This window comes from Balearica regulorum, chromosome 19 (genome assembly GCF_011004875.1).
Source record: "Balearica regulorum gibbericeps isolate bBalReg1 chromosome 19, bBalReg1.pri, whole genome shotgun sequence".
NCBI classification, from domain to species: domain Eukaryota; kingdom Metazoa; phylum Chordata; class Aves; order Gruiformes; family Gruidae; genus Balearica; species Balearica regulorum.
Window position 1 is genome coordinate 13016244 of NC_046202.1, and position 27945 is coordinate 13044188.

Below are 27945 nucleotides of genomic sequence, written 5' to 3' on the forward strand. Positions count from 1 at the left end.
AAAACACAAGCCAAGATGAAGGTGCCTCTTGTTGTAGGTGCATAGCTTCCTGAGCTACAAAGAAAATAACCCCTGTGCCAGCGAGAGTCCTTGGAATGGTCTCTTCTGAGAGTGCTTAACTGCTTGGATGGAATTTCCCCTGGGAACAGCATATTCGGGAGCTTTGAAGAGTGCAGGTCAGTAAATAAACACTTGAATGCCAGTCACAAACCAGCATGGAGAGCAAACACTGGGGATGTCCCCACCTCCCACCATTACAGCAGGGTTCTGTCAGGTCAATTGGTTCTTGTTTAATGTGTTTTTGACAAGCCCAGACTAGCTCTTGGTGGGGAAGTCAGAGCAGCCCCAGACTCCCAGAGTTGTGGGAGAGTATTTGGAGCAGCTGCTGTTTTCTGGACTGCATGACAGCAGGCAGAGGGTTGTGGTGGAGATGATCTCCATCTGGGGGAAGTGGGAGAGGTCTCTTCCCTCGTGGGCCACAGTTCTGAATGGGCCTGCTGAAAGACACCATCTAAAAGGTTTCTGTAAGCCAGTTGAGACAGCTCTGGTCTCTGGGACACTGGGTTTGGGATTCTGGTCATGCAGGACAGATGACTACAGAGGAAAGCAAGTGTCTGCCGAGGAATGGAGCGAAACTCAGCAGATGGAGGCAGCAATGGGGATCTGAGCATGTACAGAGGGGAATGGAGGGGTCTGAGCGTGTGCAGAGGGGAAAGCAGAAAGCTTGTCCCTGTGTGCATAGAGAGGGAATGGAGGGGATCCGAGTGTGCATGGAGGGAAAACTGAGTGGAATTGAGGGTGCACAGAGGGACTGGAAAGGATCTCATGGTGGAACCCATAGGAACTGAGCACCCACAGAAGGGATGGGTGGGATCTGAGTGTCAATGAAGAGCAATAGTGGGAATCCGAGGACACTTATTGAAAAGAGGGATGTGAGTGTGCACAGAGGGGAGAAGTCAGCACTAAGCAGACACTGTAAGGAACAGAGGAGATCTGGGTGTTCAAGAGGGGAACAGAGGATATCTGGGTGCATACAGAGGGAAACAGAGGACACTTGAGTGTACAAGGAGGGGAATGGAGGCGATGTCTTTGTGCAAGGAGGACAACAGAGGGGTTCCAAGAGAGCACAACGAAGGGAATGGAGAGGATATGAAAGCAGCTGGAGAGGAATGGAGAGTATCTGAGAGTGCTTGGAAGTGAACAGAATGAGTCCGAGGGGATGTAGAAGCACCCAGAAGGGAACAGAGGGAATCTGAAAGCATGTAGAGGGGCCATGTTTTGGATGTAAGGCACTCAGAAAGGATGGCAGGAACTAGGGGCGGGGGTGCGCAAAGGGGAGTCGAGTTGATCTGAACATGCATGGATGGGAACTGTGGGGTTCAAAGGCACAAGTAGGGGAGCAGAGAGGATCTACAACCACTCAGAAGGGAACGGGGAGTAATTGAGAGTCCACAGAGGGAAACAGAGGGAGCCTGAGCATGCATAGAGAAGAATGGAAGGGACCACAGTGGCATGTGGGGTAATAGAGAGTGCATGGAAGGGAATGGAGGGGATCAGAATGCACACAGAATTGAATGAATTATTTTGATGTGCCCTCTGATGCTCCACAGGGTCTTTTATTTGCCCTCTGGTGCAATGCAGAGGCTTCCATTTGATCCTGTCATCCCCCAAGAATCATTCCATTTAACTTTTGGTACACCCAAAAGAAGGTGCAGCTTTGGAGGCCTCCGATTTCCCCCCTGTACACCTCAGAATCCTCCATTTGCTTTCTGGTGCCCCCTAGAGCCCCCTGTTTTCTTTGCACTGCATCCCAGTATCTTACATTTGCTTACCTTTTCATGCCAGAGCCTTCTGTATGCCCTCAGATGCTACCCAAGCCCTCCACTGCCTTCTCATACACCCTGTTTCCCTTTGCAAATCCAGTCACCCCAGAGGCTCCAGCAGGGTCCTGGGCAGTAGGGACCTCTTTGTGCAGGATGCTCAGTAGAAAGTCAGGATAAGACTGCAGTCTGGAGATAGTGACAGTTTGTTGCTTGCTGGGGCCACAGACCCAGCATGTCTCCAGAGAGAGGGAAGGTCTGAGGTCAAGCCTGAAGCCAAGTCAGTGGATTCCATCAGGGGCAGAACTGGAGGAACAAGACTGGGTGCAGACATAGCTGCTGCTCACCTTCCAAGTAGCCAGTGGTAAAGGCGCAGCTTAAAAGCAGCTCTTCAGGGGAAGGAGGAGCAGGCCCTCACTTCTAGCTTTTTTCACAAGAGCCCTTTTCAGTGAAGGGGCTGACTTTGGACGTGGCCAGCTAAACTCCTTAACTCAGTGAACTACACTCTGAGAAGGGGGAAGGGACTCAAGGGTGCTGGCACCAGCCCATCCTCACAAGCAGTAATGTGGGAATCTCTGGAACAACCCATGCACAGCCCTGTGGTAGGGGAAGCAACCCCTGATGACTCTTGGGGCCAGCTCCTGCCTTGGGATCTGGGTCTCCTCTTTCCACAGCAAAACACAAGGATCCCAATTGCCTGTTAGAGACAGGTTTGTACTTCCAGAACTAAGGCCAAAGGATAGAATCTCTGGGTGCCCAAGTGCCATGGTTACTCTAAGGTCTCTTGGGTTACAACCCCACCATGTGTTCTTCTCCTACCTGTAACAGTGACAGTGTTTGGGGTCGGTTGGGTAAGGGTCTGGGTACTCTGGGCAAATTCAGAGGCCACAAACCTTGATTCAACTAGAGGATTGTTTTGGAGGGTGTGCCTATCCAGGAGGGTGAGGATAGGGGGTAGTGCAATGTGATACCTTAGTAAGTGTGGTCTGACCAGGCCCTCTTTGCTGCCATTGAAGGAAGATGTTTTCTGGCACTGGGGAAACAAGGGGTTTGCTGAGGCAGGTGGCAACTTGATGGCCTCTCTTGCCATCTCATTGGGATGCAATGGCAAGATGTGAAAGGACCTCTTGAGATCACCTGGTCTATTCCCTCCTTCAGAAAGGTCAGCTACAGCAGGCCACCAGGAAAGTGCCCGGTCGCATTTTGAATATCCTGAAGGATGGAGACGCCCTCCCTGGGCAACCTGTGCCAGTATTTGGTCACCCTCACAGTGAAAAAGTGGTTTCTTGTGTTCAGATGGAACTGCCTATAAGTCAATTTGTGCCCATTGCCTCTTGTCCTGGAACTGGGCACCAGTGGAATGAGCCTGGCTCCCACTTTTTCATTCCGTCCCTTCAGGTATTTATATACATTGATAAGATCCCTCTCTGAGCCTTCTTTTCTCCAGGCCAAACAGTCCCAGCTCTCTCAATCTTTCCTCAAAAGAGAGATGCTCCAGTCCCTTAATCATCATTGTGGCTCTTCGATGGACTCTGTCTAGCATGTCCATGTCTCTCTCACACTGGGGAAGCCAGAACTGGACTCCAGGTATGGCCTCACCAGTGCTGAATAAAGGCTTGCCTACCTCGACCTGCTGACAATACTCCTCCTAATGCAGCCCAGGATGCTGTTGGCATTCTTTACCATGACTGTATATTGCTGGCTGATAGTCAGTTTCTTGCCCGCCAGGATCTCCATGTCCTTTTTTGCAGACCTACCTTGCACCTGGGTGGCCCCAGGATTGACTCCTGGAGTACAGCACTGGTGACTGGTGTTCAGCTGGACTTTGTGCCACTGATCAGCACTCTCTGGGCCTGTCCATTCAGCTGGTTTTCAGTCCACCTCCCTGTTCATTTATCTAAGCTATATTTTGCCAGTTTGTCTGTTAGGATGTTTCCAGAGACAGTGTCAAAAGCTTACTAAAATGGAGGTAAACAATATCCACTGTTCTCCTCTCATCCATTATGCTAGTCCCTCACTATAGAAGGCTATCAGGCTACTTAAATATGATATACCCTTTGTAAATCAATGCTGACTACTCCAGATCACGTTCTTGTCTTTCATGTGCCTGAAAATGGTTTCCAGGACTAGCTGCTTCATCACCTTCCCAGGGAACAAGGTGAAGCTGACCAGTTTGTGGTTCCCTGGGTCCTCCTTCTTGATCTTGATGATAGGAGTGACATTTACTTTCCTCCCGTCTTCAGGCACTTCTCCCAGTAGCCAGGATTGATCAAAGATTATTGCAATGACATTGGCCAGGTCCCTCAGCACTTGCAGGTGCATCTCATCAGGGCCTATGGACTTCTGTATGTCCAGATTGCTTAAGTATTCCCTAACCTGATCCTCTTCCACCAAGAGTACATCTTACTTGCTTCAGACTTTCCTCCTGATCTCTTGGGCCTGGGATTCCCGAAGGCTGGTCTTCCCAGTAAAGACAGAAGTGAAGAAGTCATTGGCCTTTTCCATGTCCTGTGTCACCAGGGCCCCTGAATGGGGATTCAGTAGCAGACCCCCATATTTCCTATTATTTCTTTTAGGTACTTGTAGAAAACTTTCTTGCTGCCCTACACATCCCTTGCCAGATTCAGCTCTAGGCCAGCCTTGGCTTTCCTAACCCCATCCCTGAATGATTGGACAGCATCTCTTTATTCCATCAGCCATCATACTCTGCTTCCATCTCTTGAACGCTTCCTTTATATGCAGGAAATATATAAAAAAACATAATGTAAATATATATAATAAAAACATGCACCCTGTTTCCATCTACTTCTTTGCTTTTGGGGGGAGGACTGTGGGCTTGTGACCTCCACTTCCATGGGTTCTTCTGCTTGGCGTGGCAAGGTAGGTGGTGCAGAGCATGGCACATCACCTCTGAGGATGCTGAAACACTCTGTGACGCACTGCCAGCCTCCTCTCCAAATTGATAGCCAGGTCTGAGAGCTGCCTCAATCTCTGGGGAAGGGTCCACTCTGGACATTTCATCACTGAGACCTCAGTCAGCCCCAACCTGCAGTGGGCCATAAGGACTCATTCCCCTGGGTCAGTCCCTTTGGATAGTCTCAGGAATTGGATTTTGTACTTGGCAGCTGATGGCTTCTGTGCTAGAGCTCCAGCAAGGCTGGCTGAGCTGCTGCTGTACAGCTGAGCCACCTGCCCCCTAAATGGCTCCAGAGCATGCAATAAGGAGTCAGGGTCCTGGAGGACAGAGTCACTGCAATCCATGTTGCAAATGACCATTTAGCAAGCCCTCCACTGTGGGACTGCAGCAAACCAGCTCCCTTTCTGCCCTCAGCTGCTCCATGTTGTGGTTAGCCCCTCCAGCACTCGCCATGGCCTGTGGCAGAGACAAGAAAAGAGCCTGAGAGGTCTGAGAGGAGGGAAGAGCCCATGCCCCGTGGCTGCATCTTTCTGTCACCCTCCTTTGCCAGTTGTGTATGCTCCTATCATCAGCATTCAGGATGGGAAGAGTTTCATCCCCTTCCCCTTGCTTCACACAGCCATCTGCCTGAGGGAAACCTGTGACCAAAAGGAGTGTGATTTCCACCCCCCGTCTCCCCTAGTCCACTTGTTAGCAGCAGAAGGAATAGGCAGGGATCACAAAAACACGGTGAGTTCCTAATGGGAAATATTATTACTTGGATGAGAAATTTGAGCTGCAGCTTCCAGGATGAGCACACGGTGGCTCTGTTGTGTTACAACAGATGACTGCAAGAGAAGAAGGTCCTTGCTGGGGTCAGGACTGGCCTCTGTGGGGTGGGGGAGCACAGGCTGGGACTTCAGCCCACAGATTGCAGCTCAGGCTCCTCAACCATAACCAGCACTGACAGCACTGCAGATTTAAATACAGATGGAATGTCAGCCCAGGTAACGAAGTATCTTACCAATTGCTCAGGACTGAATGCACCAACAGGATATGGGCATATTCTGCATGTACTACATTTGCACCCTGGTTTTTTCATATTTTTCTGGTAGTTGCTTTTTCTGACTTGTCTTGGTACTTTTAAAGACAACATAGAGCACTGGAGATACCATGATCACAGTCTTAAGAGTTTGTGGTGGTGGGGGGGGTTTTTTTAATCTCTTCTTCAAGGAATTGTATAGCATTCTTCCTCTACTGTTTGGCCATTTTGTTACAGACATGATGTCAGCTGGGTTTACAGTGGTACAAAACTAAATATGTGATAAAATGCTTTTAGGCAAACAATCAGAGGAGAGAGTAACTTGGCATTTGTAGTGGCCATGACATATAAAGGTATCGTTATACATGAGTATCTTTAATACATCAGTATCAAGAGAAAGCTTTTCTACAGATCAGAACTTCCCTTAGTGCTACCTGTTGAAATGCAGGGTCAGAAGTGTCAGAACTATATTTTGGACTGCTTATGCACTGCCCAGTACCCAGTTTTTCTGTATGCAAGCCCATAGATCTATGTATGCAGGCCTAAGACCCCCAGATCTCTATCTCCAGCATAGTCCAGATTTTTAGAACTCTGTGGTTGTTTTTAGATTGTCCCCATTTGCACATGCCACCCCCAATGCAGAAAAGCAATTGCAGAAATTTTGGTCCTCAGGGATGGATCCACATGTCAAGCTCCCCTACGGTGAATCCAGGCATTTGGAATCCCCTGGGGGACCCTGTTGTCCAGGTCTGTGGGATGTCCGGGGATCACTGAGGTGTGGGAGGCTCCGGCATTGCCAGGTGGCCCTGGGAGGCAGAAGGAGGAATGCAGAAAGAGGAAGAGGGGGAGGAGACCCTATATGCCCATCTGGGGGGGGTGTGGGGTGGGGGCTGGAATAATGGGGCATCTGGGGGGCCCAAGGAGAAACTGGGGGGTCCTGGGAGCAATTGATGGTTATAAGGGTGAAAGTATGGGACCCTGGCAATTGGGTCAACTGACTGTAACTGGGGGCCCCAAAGGGACAGTGGGGGTTCTGGAGAAAATGGGGAAAGTGGCAGAGTCTTGGGTGCAATTAGGGAATCTGGAGGAAGCAAGGCAGCCTGCAGTAGTCCTGGGTGCAAGGGAGGGGTCCCAGAATGGGCCAGAGGACAATGGGAGTCTCAGGGGCCCCTGTGAGTTTAGGAGTCCTGGCAGTCTATGGCCCCCCTTGGACATCCAGGTCCCCTTGCATTTGTAGGGAATCTGAGGGACTGAGGGTCCAGGGAGGTTTGGGAGTCCCATGCTAGTCTGCAGGGAGCCTCAGAAGGATGGGGATTTTGAGGGTAAGGTTTACCAGGCCAGGAGAACTCACATCATCAGCAGCATGAGCGCCATGGAGCCAAGTGCCAGCCCCAGCAATCCCGTGTGGTGCAGGGAGGTCCTGCCATGGGGCCAGCGTAGCACAGCTCTGAACCGAGCCTGGAGTCCCTGCTCTGCCTCCACGCTTCCTCCTGATACTGTGGGGACCAGGCACCTCGGGTCATGGGGCACTGCCCCCCAGGGACCAGGTGTGCTTTCAGCACCTGCTCCAGCCACAGATCTCACTGCCCCAAGGGACTCAGGCATCTGGGGGTCCCTGCTTCACTCCATGTGCCCCACTGCCCCCAGAGGAGCCAGGCATCAGGGAACACCTGCTCCACTCCACCTGTCCACCATGGACCAAGGTGTCCTGGCAACCTGCTACACCCCCATGCACCACCCTTCCATGGACACAGGTGTCTGGGGTCCCACTCCACCCCACACTGCTCACTGCCCCCAGGGCACTCAGACATCTGGGCGCACCGTTGAGGTAGAAGTACTTGCGGACCAAAGGCTCAGAAAGGACTCCAAGGCGACAGGCAATGGTTCCTGGCGTGGGATCCTGGATGGTCAGACTGAGAGGTCCCTCCGCACTCCCCTGCAGCTCCTCAAACAATGCCAGATCCTGTGTGCGCAGCTGGGGCATGGGGGAACACAGCAGCACAGCTTGGTCCACCAGGTACACAAAACAGTGTACACATGCATGCAACGGCACCCATGTCCTGCATATGCTCGTCATATCCCCTTCATGCTTCTTGTACCCTTTGCTCATGCATGTGTATGTACCTCATGTCCCATATGTTCTCCTCGTGCCCCCTGTGTGTGAGCACACAGGGAGGCACAAGCAGAGCATATGCAAAAGTCACTTCCTTCACACAAGTGCACATGAATCTGCAAACACACAAGTGTCCTGCCTCCTGCTTGCATGCACCCTTCACATGGGTGAGCACTTGCATCCTGTGCATGCTTACACACGTGCTACTTATAGCACGTGCTACTTACAGCACACGTCTACTGTATAAGCAATACCTGTATCTATTGATAGTCCTCATGCCAAGTGCACAACTGTGTGCATACAGGCCTTGCTACCCATACCCATGTCTGCGTACACCCTTGCACGTGCATTTCCAACTCACATCCTTGGCAAACATCCAGGTAATGGGCAGGTCGGGGTGGGTGGCAAATGGCACATCGCAGTGCAGTGTGATGACTTCATCCGCGCGGGCCCACATGTCCTGCACTGGGAGCATTGACAGGCATGTGAGTTCACATCTGCTCATGCACTTACAGAAATTATTGTGCTCCTGTGTAACTGCATGTGCTCATTGTGGGGATGGGTATGCGTGCAACTTGGCACACTCTTATGCGCTCATGGTGGGCCCAGCAGGCATGCCTACATGTGAGAAATGAAGGTTACCCCCAGAGCCCTGGAGGCCAGGTGGGGCTTAGCCCAGCCTGGATGCCTGGGTCTACCACGGCCCCATACCTGGGCAGTCCAGAGGAAACTGGCAGTCCACAAGGCGGCAGGTAGCACACTGGAAGACGCGGGCCGCTGGCTGGTACCCTTGGAGGGAGAGACTTGGCGGTCCCAGGGGGATGGGAGATGTACTAGGGGAAGGGGGTGGGAAGACAGAGGGATGGGCACTCACCACAGGGGGGGATGCAGTCCGGAGCTGGTGGGGAGGAAGCAGCATTAGACTGGGGATCATTGGGGATCCACATCTCTGTGATGAGCTGTCAGGGCTCAGCCCTTGTCCAGCCCAGATGTAGTCCTTAAAGTTTTCTCCAGGATGGAGGTGCCCAGGGTGGGGGTCTCTGTGACAGTTCCTTGGGGTTCTCTAGGGTGGGAGTCCTGAGTGTGTCCCCACTGGACCCATACCTTCCTCCAGACGGCTCAGCTTCACCCAGGTTATGTTGATGGCTTCCTGCAGAGACACCTCAAAGGGCTCTGGGGTGTCCCAGATGTCCAGGTGAGACAATGTGCCCTCCCCCTGATCCCCATAAACCCTCCCTGGACCTCACAGACCCCCTGTACAACTCACCTTGACCCCATATATCCATCCTGGAGTCCCATATATCCCACCATAAAATCCCCCAGAAGCTGTATATCTGGAAGCCCCTATACCCTCAGGATTTCCCAAATATCCCCTTACAGCCCCCAGACCTCCATATATCCTATATTTCACCACACCCCCCCATTCAAGGCCTCCATGTCCCATCTCCCACGCCCCATGTCCTGGCCCTACCTCCTGACATGTCCCACATCCCCTGCTCACTCTTGTCTCTGTGCTTCTCCAGAAAATGCAGGGCATCCATGATGATCTTCTTAAGTGCCTCATGCTGCCCTGACCCTGTGACCAGTACAGTGGCACTGAGACCAGTACAGGGCTGGGGTTGGAGGTTCAGAGATGGGAGGGTGCAGTAAAAGCTGGGAGTTTCCAGGGGTTCCTGGAGTCCTGATCAGGGTCTAAGGATACTGGAGATTTCTGAGGTCCTAGGTCGGGCCAGAGGGTCCTAGGGAGTCCCCTGGTCAGGGTTGGGTGACTCTCAGGGACCTAGGCAGGGTTGGGGTTCCCCGAGGTCCCTGGAGTCCAGGTCAGGACTGAGGAGACTGGCATAGTTGGGAGTCCCTAAGGTGCTTGTCTGGGGTGGGTCTCTGGGGTCCCTGTTTAGGAAAGGGGTCACCAACTGCCAGGGATCCTGGCCAGTGTCAGTGTGAGGGCCTTGGTTGAAGTGGGGAAACCCAGAGGGCTCTGGGGTCCTGTTCGGGGTGGGACTCCCCCTTGGAATGGAGGTCCCTGGCAGGATGGAAGTGCCAGTCAGGATGGGGGTCCTTGGGCAGGGTCCCTGTTGGCTGTCCCTGGGGTCCCATGACGCACCCACAGTGACAGAGGCAAGTGGTGCAGCAGCCTGGACAAGGGCCTCAAGGCAGTGTCGATGTCGAGGGTCGTTGAGGGGGGCCCCAGTAATGTCACGGCAGAGCCGTGCCCGCTGAATGGGAGGCCCAAAGCAGAGCAAGCAGGGATGCACCCCAGGGAGCCAGGACACCAAGGCCACCCACTGCCACAATCCAGGCCCCCCTGCCTGGATGCCTGTGTTTGCAGGGAGCCAGGGGGCCAGCACCAGCATCAGGGGCACCCACCACCACCCCATGGCCCCGAAGCACAGCACCCAGATGCCTGGGTCCCCAGGGAACAGCAGGGTTCCTAGGCGGGGCCTGGGCACCTAGATCCCCACAGAATAGCAGGGTTCCTAGGTGGAGCCCGGGTGCCTGGGTCCCCAGGGGACAGTGCGTTTCCTAGGCAGGTCCAAGATGCCTGGCTCCCCTCTTGAAAGGAGTGGAGATACCCAGACACATGGGTCCCTGAGGTGTGTGGGCTGGAGAAGGGGGTCCCAGTCCCTCATTTTGGTCTCTCCAAATCCTCTACTTTCAGTTCCTGCCAGTCACATGACTTGGTGTCCCCAAATCCCCTCTATTTAGATGTCTAATTCCTTGCCTTCACCCCCTATAATCCCAGCTCGTCTGTACCCCCAGTCCAGTCTCTTGTAGTTCCCAAATCCTTCCTTGAAACCTATGCAAGGTGTCTCCTTTTCACTCCTCTGTATCCCATCTCATGAATACATCCATACTCACCAGCTGAGGCGAGCTGCCCTGGAGCTGGACTGACCCATAGTGGAGCGGCAGATCTTTGCACACAGGGAGGTTTCCCGAGGCAGGGAAACACCAGGGGAGTGGAGAGACCCACCGGGAGCCAGATATCCTCCCCCCACCAGGCTGAAGGCAGTAGCTTAAAGGAAAGGAGCAAGTCCATGCTCAGGGCAGCAGATGAACCCCCTCCTTCCCAGGTACCTCTGTACAACAGGTATGAGGCTCTGGCTGTGGAAGACCAGTCAATGGATGATGTGGATGATGGTCCATCCACACCAGAGATGTTGCTAAGGTCAGAAAGGCCTACCCCCTGTATCACGACCACCTCCACGAGGAAGAAAAGCTGGGTTATAGTTGTAGGTGACTCCTTTCTAAGGGGAACAGAGACACCAGTATATTGGATAGAACTTCCTCTTAGGGAAGTTTGCTGCCTCCATGGGGCCTGGGTTAAGGACATCACTAGGGAAATTCCTAGCCTGGTACAGCCCTCAGACTATTACCCATTACTGCTCTTCCATATAGGTGGCAGTGAAGCAACAATGTGTAGTCCAAGGACAATCAGACTTTGTTGTCTGAAATATGAAAGAAGGATTTGGACTGTGTGTTCTGAGCTGTGTAGTCATTATTGTTTATTGCTTGAGAATAAGATAATTAGGGATTTGAGAACAGGAGGACCATCCTTGGAACCTACAAATGTATTTAATTAGAATGAGGTATACTTAAATAAGATGTAGCAAAGGAATCTTGATCAGAGGAACACTAAAGACAAGGAGATGTACATCCTTGAGAGCCAAAAGTCAGCAAAAGTCCTCCAATTGGTGTCCTTAGAGTGAACCGTCTCATTATAATATGAAAACCACACCTCCAGTGCTAAAAACACCCCCTCCCAGATAAAGACCCCTACTCACTGAACATGCATAGTGAATTTAGAAGGTACTCTGTCTTTAAATCAAAGTGAGTGAAGAGTTAACCAATTGTAGTTCGGAAGGTGTGAATAGTAGCAGAACTAACACCCTGGACTGTGTAAATATACGATGTAACTGTAACCGATGTGCTAGTTTTGTGGGAAACTACCTAGCACCCATCTTTGCGCAAATATGGAATAAACAGTATCTCGTCTCTGTGTGTAAGGTTGGCTCATTGCAGGCAGCAACACTGGAAGAAACAGACAGACCCAATTATTAATACATGGCTCCATGGCTGGTGTCACCACTGCAATCTGGGGGTTTTCGATAATGTGATAGCATACACTACACCAGGCTTGATGGTGTCAAATGGGATTCACCTTTCCCAAAGGGGGAAGAAGGTCTTTGCTCACGAGCAAGCAGGGCTCATTGACAGAGCTTTAAACTAGACTTAAAGGGGGAGGGTGATAATATCAAGCCTGTCTGTGACAAGCTGTGGAATGACACACAAAGGTTAGAGGGACTGGGTGAGGGGTCTGAGATGTGCTGGGTACACTGCAGCACACTTGAAGTCTTACGGAGATGAGCCAGGGGCTCCTGAGTTAATAGGAGCCAACAAAGAAACACTGGTGAAATACCTCAAAGGAATTAAGAGGTGTTCCTCTAAGAAGGTGACATGACCAAAAGCCCAGCTGAACTGCCTCTACACCAATGCACGCAGCACGGGCAACAAACAAGAGGAGCTGGAAGCCACCGTGCTGCTAGAAAGCTGCAACCTACTTGTCGTTACTGAAACTTGGTGGGACGAATCCCATGACTGGTCTGCCCCTGTTACTCTTCCTAGAAAATAAAGAGCACCCAGTTTTTCATCCTTCCTGGACCATTGCACACCATACTATTATGTAGTCCCCTTCCATGACCCCTGCTAGCCTACCAGCTTCACCTCCTTCCCTGGGGAGGTGATGAAGCAACACATCCTGAAAACAACTTCCATCTTATACTGTGGTAATGGGCAGTAGTCAGCATGGATTTACCATCTAAGGTAATTCTGCCTTATACCATATCACATATGACCCAGGAAGGTCAGGTTAGTCATACCAAATGAACCTTCCAGGGACTAGTGCTTGGAGGCTGTCCCCTCCTGAGTTCCAGCTGGCCACTGATCCTGACAGAGAACTAGACCTCAAGCTTTTCTGAGTCCTGAAGTACCAGCAATTTTCTTACTGTTTTCCAGAACTTCCACCAATAGCAAACCTCATTTTACCTTACCTATTGAAACTCCCCCATGACTTATGCTGCCTCCAGATTTAGTACCGTCCCAGTCAATGTGAACCACTCAAGAACAATTGGGTGAACTCACGTAGTACTGGCTGTGTCGCATGCAGTAGCCACACTCAATAGGTCAGGAGCCCTCAGAGTTCCGTCTGGGTCGCCAAATTATTGCCAAAATGGATTTGCTTGCATTTTTCTATTCATCTCGTTTATGTGTGGGTACTGGAAAGAAGGCTGCAGAAGTATGTGCTAGCTAAAATCCCTTTTTTATTGCCAGCAATAAAGGTGGCTCTTGGATGGGAACATGAGTACGCTCCCATGTTACAACTCTTGATTCCTTGTAAGCAATCTGAAGACTATTCATATAGTCACATAGGAATTAGGGCTTCTCCCCCCCAAAAAAAGATGGTGGGATCAATAGCCCAACTGAAGTGCATTTACACTAATGCATGCAGCATGGGCAACAAACAGGAGGAGGCGGAAGCCACTGTGTGGCTGGAAAACTACAATATAGTTGCAGTCATGGAAACATGGTGGGATGACTCACATAACTGGAGTGGTGCAATGGATAGCTATAAACTCTTCAGAAGGGAGAGGCAAGGAAGGAGAGGCGGTGGGGTATCCCTGTATGTTAGGGAGTGTTTTGCCTGTCTAGAGCCTGATGATGATGATGAAAGGGTTGAGTGTTGTCCTGGGTCTAGCAAGGATAGAGTTAATTTCACAAGGAGCCAGGACAGGTGAGCCAAGCTGGCTGGGGGCTATTCCATACCATGTGACATCATGCTCACCATAAAAGGGGGTCTAGTCAGGCAGGGGCAGGTTCGGCGTGGCTCTGGGACTGGCTGAGCGTCTGGTCGGTCAGTGGATCGGTGGTGGGATTGGTAAATTGTTTTCTGTTATTACCCATTGTGCATATCTGTTACCAGTACTGTTGTTGATTGTTTCCCTCTCCCTTGCTGTCCCAGTAAACTGCCCTTACCCCAACCCTCGAGGCTTTGCCGTTGTTTTTCCATTCTCCTCCCCATCCCACCAGGGGAGGGGTGAGCGAGCGGCACATGGTGCTCAGCTGCTGGCTGGGGCTAAACCATGTCAAGTGTTTATGGGTAAGAATCAGGGGAAAGGCCAATAAGGCAGATATCACGGTGTGAGCCTGTTATGTACCACCTAACCATGATAAGAGACAGATGAAATATTCTATAACCAGCTGGGAGAAGTCTCATGGCCACTAGCCCTTGTTCTCATGGGGGACTTCAACTTACCAGATGTCTGCTGGAAATCCAATACAGCAGAGAGGAAACAGTATAGGAGGTTCCTAGAGTGTGTGGAAGAGAACTTCCTGACACAGCTGGTAATGGAAGGCACCCCACTGGACATGATGTTTGTGAACAGAGAAGGACTTGTGGGTAATGTGATGGTTGGAGGCCATCTTGGGCATAGCGAACATGAAAGAGTTTTCGATTCTTGGAGCAGTAAGGAGGGGGGTCAGCACAACTGCCACCTTGGAGTTCTAGAGGGCAGACTTTGACCTGTTTAAGAGACTGGTTGGCAGAGTCCTTTGGGAGGCAGTTCTGAAGAGCAAAGGAGTCCAGGAAGGCTGGACATTCTTCAACAAGGAAATCTTCAAGGCCCAGAAGCTGGTCATCCCTATGTGCTGAAAGATGAGCTGGAGGGGAAGACCAGCCTGGCTGAACAGAGAACTTTGGCTGGAACTCAGGAAAAAAGAAGAGTTATGACCTTTGGAAGAAGGGGCAGGCAACTCAGGAGGACTACAGGAATGTCATTAGACTATGCAGGGAGAAAATTACAAGGGCTAAAGCCCAGCTAGAACTTAACCTGGCTACTGCAGTTAAAGACAATTAAAAATGTTTTTATAATTACATTAACAACAAAAGGAGGACTAAGGAGAATTTCTATCCTTTGTTGAATGCAGGGGGGAACATAGTGACAAAGACTGAGTAAAAGGCTGAGGAACCTAATGCCTTCTTTGCCTCAGTCTTTAGCAGTAAGACCAGTTGTTCTCTTGGGTACTCAGCCCCCTGATCTGGATGACAGGAACAAGAATGAAGCCCCCATAATCCAAGGGGAAATGGTTATTAACCTCCTACACCACTTAGACACACACAGGTCTATGGGGCTGGATGGGATCCACCCAAGGGTACTGGGGAAGCTGGTGGAAGTGCTCACCAAGCCACTTTCCATCATTTATCAGCACTCCTGGCTAACCCTGGAGGTCCCAGTTGACTGGAGGTTAGCCAATGTGATGCCCATCCACAAGAAGGGCCAGAAGGAGGATCTAGGGAACTACAGGCCTGTCAGTCTGACCTTGGTGCTGGGGAATGTTATGGAACAGATCATCTTGAGTGCTGTCATGTGGCATGTACAGGATAACCAAGGCCCAGCCAGCATGGTTTCATGAAAGGCAGGTCGTGTTGGACCAACCTGATCTCCTTCTATGACAAGGCAACCCTCTTAGTGGAGGAAGGAAAGGCTGTGGATGTTGTCTACTTAGACTTTACTAAAGCCTTTGGCACTGTTTCCCACAGGATTCTCCTGGAGAAACTGGCTCCTCATGGCTTGGACAGGCGTACGCTTTGCTAGGTAAAAAACTGGTTGGATGGCCAGGCCCAAAGAGTTGTGCTGAATGGAGTTAAATTCAGTTGGGGGTCAGTCATGAGTGGTGTTCCCCAGGGCTCAGTACTGGGGCCAGTTCTGTTTAATATCTTTATCAATGATCTGGACGAGGGAATCGAGGGCACCCTCAGTAAGTTTGCAGATGACACCAAGTTGGGTGGGAGTGTCGATCTGCTTGAGGGTAGGAGGGCTCTACAGAGGGATCTGGACAGGCTGAATCAATCGGCCGAGGTCAGTTGTATGAGGGTCAACGAGGGTCAGTGCTGGATAACAACACTTGGATAACAACAACCATGTGCAACACTACAGGCTTGGGGATGAGTGGCTGCAAATCTGCCTGATGGAAAAGGACCTGGTGGTGTTGGTTGACAGCTGGCTGAATACGAGCTGCCAGTGTGCCCAGGTGGCCAAGAAGGCCAACAGCATCCTGGCTTGCATCAGGAATAGTGTGGCCAGCAGGACCAGGGCAGTGATCATTCCCCCTGTACTCGGCTCTGGTGAGGCCGCACCTCGAGTACTGTGTTCAGTTTTGGGCCCCTCACTACAAGAAGGACATTGAGGTGCTGGAGCATGTCCAGAGAAGGGCAACAAAGCTGGTGAAGGGTCTGGAGCACAAGTCTTACGAGGAGCAGCTGAGGGAACTGGGGTTGTTTAGCCTGAAGAAGAGGAGGTTGAGGGGAGAACTTATCGCTCTCTACAAATAACTGAAAGGAGGTTGTAGCCAGGTGAGTGTCGGTCTCTTCTCCCAAGTAACAGGTGATAGGACAAGAGGAAACGGCCCAAAATTGCTCCAGGGGACGTTTAGGTTGGATATTAGGAAAAATTTCTTCACTGAAAGGGTGGTCAGACATTGGAACAGGCTCCCCGGAGAGGTGGTGGAGTCACCGTCCCTGGAGGTGTTCAAAAAGCATGTAGACATGGCACTTTGGGACATGGTCTAGTAGACATAGTGGTATTGGGTTGACGGTTGGACTTGATGATCCTAGAGGTCTTTTCCAACCTTAAAGATTCTATGATTCTATGATTCTATATATTATGCAATGGCTCAGTCAAGCCACAGTTCAGTCTAGCTCAGCTTTTTACCATTGATGCCTCTCATTTTTGTGGTAAATTGAGGCAAAGTAACTTAGGATATACTTTAAGGAATGCTGATGGCTTTTCAGAACCAAAATCCACATTATAAACGTGTCAGAGTGCTATCAAATCACTTAATAAGTACACATTAGTAAAGGACTTATTCTTCCATATTATCCAAACAAATATGTGAACTGCAATGGAAGTAGGACCACTCTGCAAATAAGAGCTATAGAAACTGAGCTGCAATTGTTATATTCTTGTTAAAATCTGAGATTCTTTTTAGTTGCTGAGTTTCAGAAAAGTCACAAGTCGTATTGATCATCTGCTTGAACAGGAGGGACTTTTTTTAATTACAGGTCTATCTTTCATAGATTATGTTTTAAAGCCTGTGCCAGCTGTATTCTGAAGTGTGGCCAGCACAGCAGAGACCTCAACATGTATTCAAAAATATTATGTGTCCAAGTGTGTTCATATAAGTCTAGTCCCTTAATATTTCAGCTACATTTTGAACCACCTCCTTATCACCTGCACTCTGACAAATGGGAAACATTTCCAACTATATATAAGCTTCTCTGTTCACAGTAAAAAGTTGTGATTTGGCCTTTAGCTTGGGCTGACAGCACAGACTTCGTAGAAGGGTTCTGAAACAAAACAACATTTTTTTAGTAGTTAGTTTCTCACTGATAATTGCTTAATGTGTCGTGCCTGGAGCCATCCTACAGGACAATACAGTGGCTGTATGCTTTGTTTAAATTTAAGTAATATGCCAGTCCCTTACTCTGGCACCTCCTTTTGATGGCAAAACATTTTCTTGTCCTTCTAGCATTCATGATCAATTTTCTTAAATAATCCAATGATAGGATTTGGCTTTGGGAACCTGTCAGAAAAAAAAAGCTGCGATATGCAGCATCGTCATCTCAGTTTCCCTTGCTGTTTATAATAAATTGACACAGAGGCACTGAAGTGACACAATTTATTTCTTAGGAAATGGGATGCTCCAGGGCAGAAGTGTCCCCACCAGGTCGCAGTTCCCCACTGCAGCCCCTCTACTATGCTTGGGGATTCTCAGGCTCAGCAACCCACACTGCAGGTGCCCCAAAACTGCCCCAAACTCAGTCAGGGTAGGGCTCTCTTGCCCTGTCACTGTGATGGTGCTATGGCTAAAAGAGCTCCCATGGTTAGGCACAGTCATGAATGCCCATCTGGCAATGCCTGATGAGGTGGTGGGATGCCTGGACGGTCAAGGAGTGACCTATGCTTGTCGTACTTGGAGAGGAATATGCTGGGAAACAGAGGTGAGACCAGCATCATGGATGACAATGGCAGTGAATAGTAGGGCCAACACTGGAAAAAATGTCAAGGGGGCTGATGAACTTCAGGGCTGCAGCCAGTTTACAGGGGGGGGATTTCAGCAATATACATCTCCCACTGTTAGGAGTAACCCCTGTGATGTACTCTGAGGCCAGAGGTGTGCAGTTTGTTTCCACTGTGAGGACACTAAAGGCAGCATTTGTAATGGATGCATGTCCCAAGGGCCCTTAATGTTTCATGAGGGTAAGGGTGCTCTTTGCTGGGCATGGATGGCAAGGGGTGAGCAGTAGGAGCTGCAGCGGGAGCTGCGTGGGAGCAGGTCAGGTGTCGCTGCGGCAGTCGGAGATCATTCCAGCCAGCTCCAAAGCAGGTGTAACCAGCCATCACCTGCCACAGCTCTGCCAGTCAGGGGAGCCCATTGCTCCCCATTGCAGACACATTGGGTAATAGAGGCAGGAAGAAGCAGGGAAGAGTAGAAGGAAGCCCATAAACACTTACAGCCTGATGTCCTCGTGTGGGGACATGGCAGGGATGACCCAGCCTGGGTAAGCCTCCTGGTCAGGTGACAGTGAGGTGGGGGCAGCTCCCTGAAGCTTCTGCCCACTGCAAAGCCTCCCTGGCAGGGGGTCTGGGTAGGTGGGGAGGTTGGGCAGGTGTGTGCAGCCCCTCTACATAGAAATATACCATTTCCTTTTTACACTGTGGGATTGCTGCACCTTTCTCATGGCACCCAGGGATGTCCCGGTGCCTTTCTGCGTGTCCCAGGGCCTGCCAGGGCTGGCAGCAGGCAGCCAGTGACTGACTCCTTGGCCACCGCTACCCCTAAGGAGCAGCAGGGTCTCCTGATGGGCAAGGGAGGCTTGCACACCTCTGGACATGCTGATGCCTACTTGGGTCTCCCAGCACTGACCTAGAAAGCATCTCTTCACCCACCTCTCCCACTGCCCTGGACAGGAATGCTCTTTCCCCTGGTCCCCACTATTGATGTTCCAGCAGAGCTGGGGAGAGGGTAGCTGGGCTGCAAGCAGAAGGAAAGGCTGGGTGAGACGCCAAGGCCCTGCTGTGCCTCGCTCCTCCTCATGTCCAATGCCCCAGCGCAGGGATGAAGGCCGATACTGCTTGCACAGCTTTCAGCTCCCTGAGACAAAGGAAGCTGCGGCATGGCCAGGAAACAGCCCTCCAGTTCGTGAGGAGAGAGCTGAGAACAGGAGACCAAGAGATGATCTCTGGTGGGCTCAGGTGAGCCTCAGGGCAGAGCCCCTCACTCCATGGAAAACCAGGGCACCAACCAGGCTGGCCTCCGCTGCTCCGAGCCACTTGCTTGGGCCTGGCAGGGGCATGCCACTAGACTCCTCTAGTGGCAACAAAAATGTGTGTGGCCTCACAAGAGCAGTTAACACTGACCACAAACTAACACTCCATGTCCATGGCCACCCGAGAAGATCCACCTCCTTTTAAATGCAGAAATGTTAATTTATTGGGACGCGATGGAATAAAACACGGTGTCGGATGGCACGCAACATTACCATCTTCTTCCTCCTGATTTAGTAGCTGAACTGGACAGCATCAAGGAGATCGTCTGAAGGAGCAGGATGACACTGCTTCGTGCTGGAGAGGTGCAAACCAAAGAGACGGTCCCTGTCCAAAAGGGACTGCGGTCTCCATACATGCTGAGAGACTACTGGTGAATGTGCAGAGGGAGTAAGGGGCTCCTCAGAGACCCAAAACTCACAGGGTGTGGGTCAGGGCTGCACCCCAGTGTCACAGAACCTCACAAACCAGGCCAGGCCAATTAACAGACTAAAACCAGGATTTATTGTTACAAGATGGAAGCAAAAATCAAACTAAGTTTTACTCTAATTGAAACAGCTTTGAGACTCCCAACAGACACTGACAATGCACAGGTTCAGGATGTCGGTCGGGATGTTAGTACTACACCGCTGACTTAAGAGCTCCTAAGATTTATGGCTGATGACCCAAAATGCACAAACCCACTCACCCATGTAAGATGAGGTCTCTCAATCTGCATGGAAGATGAACCGTAGCTAGCATGCCAGAGTGGAGGTCTCAATGCAATGATCACTTTCCTGTGAAAATGACACATATTTGGAAACCAGTCCACCTGTGTGTGGCAGATAAACCTGCCCAGACCAAGCCCGGGAAGAACATTCCTGCCACAGTTTGAATTATGCCCACAAGTGGTCATTTCAGTTGACAGGTGATGAAGCTGAGGTCTTAGGCCAATGGGAGGCCTATGTGACCATATATGACCACAGGTCAGATTGGGATTGGTTATAAATGGAGTCCCGTGAGAGAGTCATTTTGGGTTGGTCTCCCTCAAAGCAACAGGTCTGCAGTTGGGGGGTCTCCCTGTGGGTAGGGACGTCACTTACAGTTCATCTTCTGTACACATTGAGAGACCTCATCTTACATGGAGAGGAAGAGGGGAGAGCTGCGAGCCCCAGGGAGGCAGGGACACCCTGGCACCCTGATTGTCCCAGCGGCAGCAGTGCGACAAACCTCGTCTGCGCCGGAGTCCAGCCACTCCTGTCGCCTATGCTGAGAGAGATGTCACTTTGAAGGACAACAGCATCTTTAACCTGACAGCTTTTTTCTCCAGTGCCAATCCTGAGTTTCCCTCTGCTATCGCAGCAGAAGACCCTGTGCTCCTGGCGCTCCTGCCTGTGGTGGGTTGACCCTGCGTGGCAGCCAGGTGCCCACCAGAGATGTTCTATCACTCCCCTCGTTCACCACCCAGGGGAGAAAAAGTGTAACAAAAAGCTTGTGGGTCGAGATAAAGACAGGGAGAGATCACTCACTAATTATCGTCACGGGCAAAACAGACTGAACTTAGAGAGGAAATGTATCTAATTTATTACCAAGGAAAACAGAGTAGAAGAATGAGAAATAAAATCAAATCTTAAAACACCTCCCCCCACCCCGGGGTGGGCACAGGGGGACGGGGAATGGGGGTTACGGTCAGTTCATCACACATCGTTTCTGCCGCTTCTTCACCCTCAGGGGGAGGACTCCTTCACGAACTGCTCCAACGTGGGTCTCTCCCACGGGGTGCAGACCTTCAGGAGCAAACTGCTCCAGCGTGGGTCCCCCATGGGGTCACAAGTCCTGCCAGCAAACCTGCTCTGGCATGGGCTCCTCTCTCCACGGGTCCACAAGTCCTGCCAGGAGCTTGCTCCAGTGCGGGCTTCTCACGGGGCCACAGCCTCCTTCAGGTGCCTCCACCTGCTCCGGCGTGGGGTCCTCCATGGGCTGCAGGGGGACAGCCTGCCTCACCATGGTCTTCACCATGGGCTGCAGGGGGATCTCTGCTCCGGTGCCTGGAGCACCTCCTCCCCCTCCTTCTGCACTGACCTTGGTGTCTGCAGATGTTCTTACATCTTCTCACTCCTCTCTCTGGCTGCAAAAGCTCTAACTGTTTTTTTCCCTTCTTAAATATGTTACCACAGAGGCGCTGATTGGCTTGGCCTTGGCCAGCGGCGGGTCCGTCTTGGAGCCGGCTGGCATTGGCTCTATCAGACACAGGGGAAGCTTCTAGCAGCTTCTCACAGAAGCCACCCCTGTAGCCACCCCACCTCCCCCCGCCCTGCTACCAAAACCTTGCCACGCAAACCCAACACGCTGCCCCAGACATGCTGGGGGGACGGGAGGGTGAGGAGGTGTCAGGCCAGCCCCCGCATTGCGTGGCATCAGCTGCTGCCTCCTGGGCCAGCAGCAGGGCTGTGGGTGGCCCTCTGGCTGGTGGGACTGTACTCCACAGCAGGCTGGGAGCTGTACTCCATGCCCTGGGGCATGCTGGGGGCTGTGCTCCTTAATGTAACTTCCTCAACGTCCTTTAGAGCCCAGTCTTAGCTGTTCCCTCCCAGGGGTGACGGTTAACATGATTTGGGTGGAGAGTCAAGTGCTACAGTCATATACGTTTAGCATGTACTCCTTTTAGCTCCTGATCATGTTTAGGGGTGTCAGCTTTAATATTCTCTTCACGCACAATGACGCATAAGGTCTGACTCCGGGCACCGTGGCCTTCAAGATTCTGTGTAGAAACGGTCTGTTTATTCCATGTTCTCTAGCCAAAGCAGGGCCGTCTTGCCGCCGTCAGACTCCCTCCTTCGGCTGCTTCTCATACCAACCTTGTGGATCTCCATCCACGTTTGTGTAAGAGCTAAGCGGGCAGCACTGTTTGGACGGGCAGCGCTGTTTGGAAGCTCTTCTGTGCCATTCTCACATACCCACCCCCACCCCCCAGCATTCAGCACCAGCCACAGCAGCCGCACCAGCACGGGGCTCCCCAGGGATGGGCTGAGGAGGAGACCCGGCTGGCCCTCGGCAATGCCTCCAGGGCACACTTTGCCCGCCAGCCTCAGCCCCCCACCACGGCGCCTGGGCAGAACATCTGGTCCTGCCTGGCAGTGCAGCTGGGGGAGGCCTCTCGGATCTGAGAGCAGCTCTCGGCCTGCAGGGGCTTTGCACAGGGGCTGCGCTGGGCCCCAGCACAGGGGGCTCAGGTCGCCTGGAGGCATTGACCTGTCAGGGAGAAGCTGTGCTGGGCTGCGGAGCCCAGAAGCCATGCCTACAAGAGCCCAGGGGTGTGAGGGGAGGGGAACTGACGTGCGGAAAGCAGACTCCACAACTGGGAAAGTTGTAAAGTAGGTATGTGTATTCAACGCTGGGCAGCACAGGGGGTCGCCCCACCACAATCGTGCGTGCCCAGTGCAGCACCTTGCCTTAAATTTATACAACACTGTGATTTCATAGTCATAGGGTTTCTCAATATGCTTATACATATTCATGACCTGTCCCGGCTTCGTATTAAAATTAGTCTCAAGGAGTTATTTCCATAACTCCTCCTCCCAGTGCTTGCGCAGTGCCTCCTGGTGGTGGTCGTGAGGCATCGTAAAGATGAAGGCTGATAGCTATTCTTCATCACTGCAAGTAACCTCTTGTTCTTGCGCAGACTCAGTTACTCCTTGATTCTTGTCCAAACCGCAAGGTTGGTTTCAGCTGGTCTCTTGAGACAGACTTCTGGTTGTTATCAGGAATCATCCTCAACAAGGTCCATGGAGCCTCTTGCTTCGCTTGATTTGTGTAAGCCCTCACACCATAAATGCTGTTTGTTTAACCCCTTCGTGCTATACAATCGAAAGCTAGCCAGTAGAAACGAAATTCAGAGTTCCCAGTTCCCGGTCTCAGTCTGACTTTCAGGAGCTGAAGACATACAGCTTTCCAGCTGGAAGTCTAAAGACTCTCACTTAGTAGAATCAAAGGAAAAATGCTTTGTATTTCATGTAGAGCAATTCATGTAATGGGTCAGTAGGAAGCTGAAGGGGATTTGTTTTGAGTTACAAATGTATTTTAAGCTGTACGCTTTTCGTTGGTGATGCTGCGGTAAGTACTGATGATAGCTGTGCGTATGCTTTTGCTGATTGCCGTCTTTGGTAGAGGGGTCTATGCAGAGATTGTGTTTGGGAACCCCTGGGGGAACCGGGATGTTGTATGTTGTGTTGTGTGCCAGCGCTGTGTGGAGAAGACATTCACCTGAGCCTGAGGGGACTGTCTCTGATTTCAGGAGGGCCCAGAGAAGACTTGTTGGCTTGTTGGTGCCCCGAGTGCTCCTCTAAGAGAGTCTCAGGTGTTAACTCACTGCTTGTTGTTGTGACAAAAGCTTTGCTTTAATTTGCTTGCAGCTTGACTTTGAACCTTCCTAGTGTGGAGTGTAAATATGTGCATAAAACCCAATCAGCATCTATTCCTTGCTCAGCACAATCATCTCCTTCTGTTGGCTGTGTTACACAAGAAACACTTCATATCCAGGCAGACTGGAATGTATTTCTAAACCAGAATGTGACGGGAGAGGGTCTGGGTAAAATGAGTTTTGTTGAGGAGCGGTCTAGCAACGCAAGCAAGGTGTTTGGGTTCGGTCCCTGGCCTGCCACCACTTCTCGGCATGACTTTGGGCAAGTTGTCCAACCTCTTCCTGCCTTCAGCCTCCTCACCCTGAAATGTGATTAAAAGTTAACGTAAAAAGACCGAGTTGGTACCTTTCATCTGAAGATGCTACAAAAGGGAAAAAGTCTATTCCTTTGATGTTCTTTAGGAGAAACGGGCTCCGGGAAGACGACTCAGATCCCGCAGTACCTATACGAAGCAGGAATTGGCCACCAAGGCATCATTGCTGTGACCCAGCCTCGCAGAGTAGCAGCTATATCTTTAGCTACCAGAGTCTCAGATGAGAAGAAGACAGAGCTAGGGAAACTGGTAGGTTGCTTTACAGAGTCTTTAGAGAGTCGGTTTAGTACTGCATTGTTGATGGGGCTGTATCAGGGCTTAATGAGTAAGATCACAAACAGCCACAGGGGTACTAGGTAATCTCCCTCTAAGAACATGCCTGAATGAAAAAAATGGCTGTTTACCTGCTTCTGTGGCTCGAGGGGGGGTCATGTTTGACGCTGTCTCTGTGGTATTTTACTTCTTCATTATCATCTGTGTTCCTCCATTTGAAGAAACACTGGTCAATGAACAAACCAAAAACTACTGCGCTCTCTTCCCTTGCTTCCTGTATCAAAAGTCACTGTCAAGGAGAGCAGAGTGCTGCATCTGTGCGGATCTGTGAATCTGTGGGAGAAAAGCAGAGGGCAAAGACTTCTCTTGCAAAAAGCCTTTGGAGAGCATGCAGTGGTTTCCAGCAGAGGGGGAAAGAAAGGAAACCTGGAGCATTTGTAATGAACTTCTAGTTGGGAAAAAGCTAATTGGGATACAATGTTGGGAGCTTCCTTTGGGTGGATTATTAGAGTTGCAAGACTAACTGCTCAGGCTGCAAACACACTGTTACGCTTTCCAAATTCTCCAAATTCTAATGGGCTCTGGCTGATGCATTGGCCAGAGTGCTTTGTAGTCCTTCCTTGTAGTACAATGGCAATGAGAAATGTAATTAACTTTGTGCTTGTGCTTTCTGTAATGATCGCTTCCATAGGTTGGCTATACTGTACACTTCGACGATCTTACATCTGATGAGACTAGAATCAAGTTTTTAACAGATGGCATGCTGCTTCGCGAAGCTATTGGGGACCCAATGCTGCGGAAGTACAGTGTTGTCATCCTGGATGAGGCCCACGAGAGGACGATCCATACCGATGTACTCTTTGGAGTGGTGAAAGCTGCACAAAAGAAGCAAAAGGAACTGGGCAAACTGCCGCTGAAAGTACGTGCATCTGGAATGGCAGCAAAGGGCAGGGATGGGGCTTGGACTCTGAGCACTATGAGTATCTCCTGGGGTTTTCTAACATGTTTGAAATGTCAGCCTTGACTATTTTCCCGTTCCTAAAAAGCCCCTTGAAACCTGAATAGTTAAGGGTGGCCAAGTTACCATGTGTGGGCCTGCTATGACTCATCGGAACAAGGTATCTGGTCACCTCCATGCTGCCTTTTTTCCTAAGAGCCCTGTGGGTGTTAGTTATAGGCTAAACAACTTTTTTGGGGAGATTTTGGTACTGTCACTGAGAACACCATGGGTACAGGAGCTGTTTGTCTGATGTGACAGCTGTATAATAACGTGTGTGCGTACATGATGCAGCGTGTTGAGTGCACGTTGGTTTGGATGGGGAAGGCACGTAGGGGGACTGGCAGGGTCCTAGCACATTCTTGTTCAACAGAGCATTGTGCAGCCTAGCTTTGTGGGTACTCGGTTCTGTTTATTAAATGTCAGAAAAGAATTTTAACACCTCTTCGCTCATTTTGTCATACTGACACGTTACACTTGTGTGATGCCAAAGCTGATGGCTTTAACAAGGCAAGATCGGTCTCTTCCGTCCCAAACTCTGTGTGCTTTTTACTGTTCTGAGCATATATCTCAGTCTCAGGAAGCTGACTTTTGATTAGTCCTGACTGGTAAGTGTCCCGTTGAGTCTGAACTGCAGGGCTAACCCATCTTATGCTCATATTGAAGGTGATCATCATGTCAGCAACCATGGATGTTGACCAGTTCTCCCAGTACTTCAACGGAGCTCCCGTTCTCTATTTAGAAGGCAGGCAGCATCCCATTCAGATCTTTTACACCAAACAGCCTCAGAGTGATTACCTCCAAGCAGCACTGGTGACAGTCTTCCAAATCCACCAGGTATGGTGGTCTTGTCAGGCCACGGATTGTTGATTGGGTTGCTCACGGGTTGCTCGCGGGTTGCTGTAGCAGAAGAGATGGCTTGAGGTAGCTGCTACTAAATCAGAGATGTCCCTGAGGTGCTCTGCTGCCTCCTCCCGGAGAAGTGGATAGTTGGGGAGCATGTTGGGGTAATGAGTTGGGTTGGCTCAAGGGAGGGGTTGGCAAATACCAAAAAGCATTATTCCAAAAGCATAAAGAAAGTTTGGAAGTGGTCAACTGTCGAGAGCCTTAGCTTGTGGGAGGAAATCCAGGCATAAGCAAGCAGTAGCGTGAAGATGATTCTAATTCACTGGCAAAGCGTAACCACAGGGCAAGTCGAGATCTATTCAAATAACAGCTCATTGGCATTTTGTGACTAAACGTTCGAATGCAAAACTGCCCAATGGTTAAATCCTTTAAGTAAACTGTTTATTACCCTGCATTTGACGCTTTGAAGATGCTACTGTTGTTGGGATTTTGGGACTTGTACATCAAAGCTGGAGTTGAAAGGAGACTGCTAAGCAAAGATCTCTGATGCCAGTTGATACCTAACACCTAAATGTTCCTCTCACGTGAGTTCTCTGTTTACTGGCTTGTACCTGGGTGCTTGCTGGCTCTCTCGTTTGCATGTCCTGGGCAGTTATTGGATGAAATGGACATGTGACTTGAAATGATTCCTCCATCCTGTTAAGACTCAGTCCTGCAAAACGTGATTTACCGTTCACCTCTGCTGAATCCATTGGGACCTTGTGGCTGTTGCACACGTCACACAGCATGTGTGTCTCTTCTTTCTTCCTTACCTGCTTTGCTGACTTGCTGTCTGGACAACATCTCATTACAATCTCAGTTCTCCCTCGCCCCCCCCAGCCAAACCATCTTAACTTTATTTGCTTTTTCCTCTGGCTCCAGGAAGCACCCCCTTCTCAGGACATCTTGGTGTTTCTGACTGGTCAGGAAGAAATTGAAGCAATGACCAAAACTTGTCGGGACATTGCCAAGCATCTCCCCAATGGCTGCCCACAGATGGTGGTGATGCCGCTTTATGCTTCCCTGCGCTGTTCTCAACAGCTCCGTGTTTTTCAGGCTGCCCCCAAGGTGAGGCAATGTGATGAGTAAACAGGATGAGTTTGTTTGCTTGCATGAGTGTTTGGAAGAAACGTGGAATTTAAGGGGTTAAAGCAGTCTGTCGTGATAGTAAGTAAGAGTCTCCACTGTCCGCTGACTTTAGGCTGAATGGTTCCAGTGTGAGGTAAGACAATGCAACTGTGATGGTATTAACAGATGCATGTGATAAATCATCTGGGATCATAAAAAGAATGAAGGCTTAGGGGGAGTGAAAAGCGCAGAGGAATTGAAATTTCCCTCATTTCATAGGAATTTTATGTCCATATCAAAAAAAAAAAAAAAAGGTACAGCAGTTAATGGGCCAAATACTAAGAAAGCTAAAATCCTGGGCATATTTGGCAAGGCCATAAGAAAAGGAAATGGTGCTGCCTCAGACTCTTTTGTACCTATTCAGCAGATAAATTTAAGAATTCAGATCTTGTACTTGTGCCAGAAATGAAACCCAAATGGTATAAAGACGTATAGATAACAGCTGTCCTGGGCGGTGTGTTTTGTTGCAAGAAGTGTAAGCACATGCTTTAGAAACTGATTAGGAACTAGAGATTATCTTAATTTATGAGAGCTGGTAAATTATAAATTTCATAGCAAGCATGGTGCGTGATCATCACATGCTGCAATGATATGTAGGCTTGGCGCATGCTGGCCCAAAGTAGCAGCCTTTCTTCACTGCAGCTAATCTGAAATGGCTTTTGACTGGCTTTAGCTTGTTCTTCCTTCCAGGGTTGTC

General features: G+C 50.4%; 2 protein-coding genes across 2 annotated transcripts; one reads left to right on the forward strand and one right to left on the reverse strand.

Moving 5' to 3' along the window:
- Positions 1-6700: 6700 nt before the first annotated feature.
- On the reverse strand, positions 6701-12166 carry SPACA6 (sperm acrosome associated 6). Its single transcript, XM_075771668.1, is given in 8 exon segments — positions 6701-7254; positions 7580-7733; positions 8233-8336; positions 8583-8660; positions 8746-8769; positions 8976-9044; positions 9373-9447; positions 9976-12166. Coding segments are annotated over 8 exon segments (945 nt in total). The 5' UTR covers positions 10250-12166; the 3' UTR covers positions 6701-7087.
- An 11737-nt stretch (positions 12167-23903) lies between these two features.
- On the forward strand, positions 23904-27209 carry LOC104635808 (ATP-dependent RNA helicase DHX33-like). The gene is made up of 5 exons (XM_010302765.2): positions 23904-23913; positions 24054-24214; positions 24930-25157; positions 25902-26072; positions 27003-27209. Exons 1-5 carry the CDS (start codon positions 23904-23906, stop codon positions 27207-27209), a joined length of 777 nt encoding a protein of 258 aa, XP_010301067.2.
- The last annotated feature ends 736 nt before the right edge of the window (positions 27210-27945 follow it).

Excerpts from the sequence above, each read along its gene's own strand:
- LOC104635808 (XM_010302765.2), top strand. Across the intron at positions 25,158-25,901 it reads TGGGCAAACTGCCGCTGAAA|GTGATCATCATGTCAGCAAC; the intron begins GTACGTGCATCT and ends CTCATATTGAAG. Across the intron at positions 26,073-27,002 it reads CAGTCTTCCAAATCCACCAG|GAAGCACCCCCTTCTCAGGA; the intron begins GTATGGTGGTCT and ends CTCTGGCTCCAG.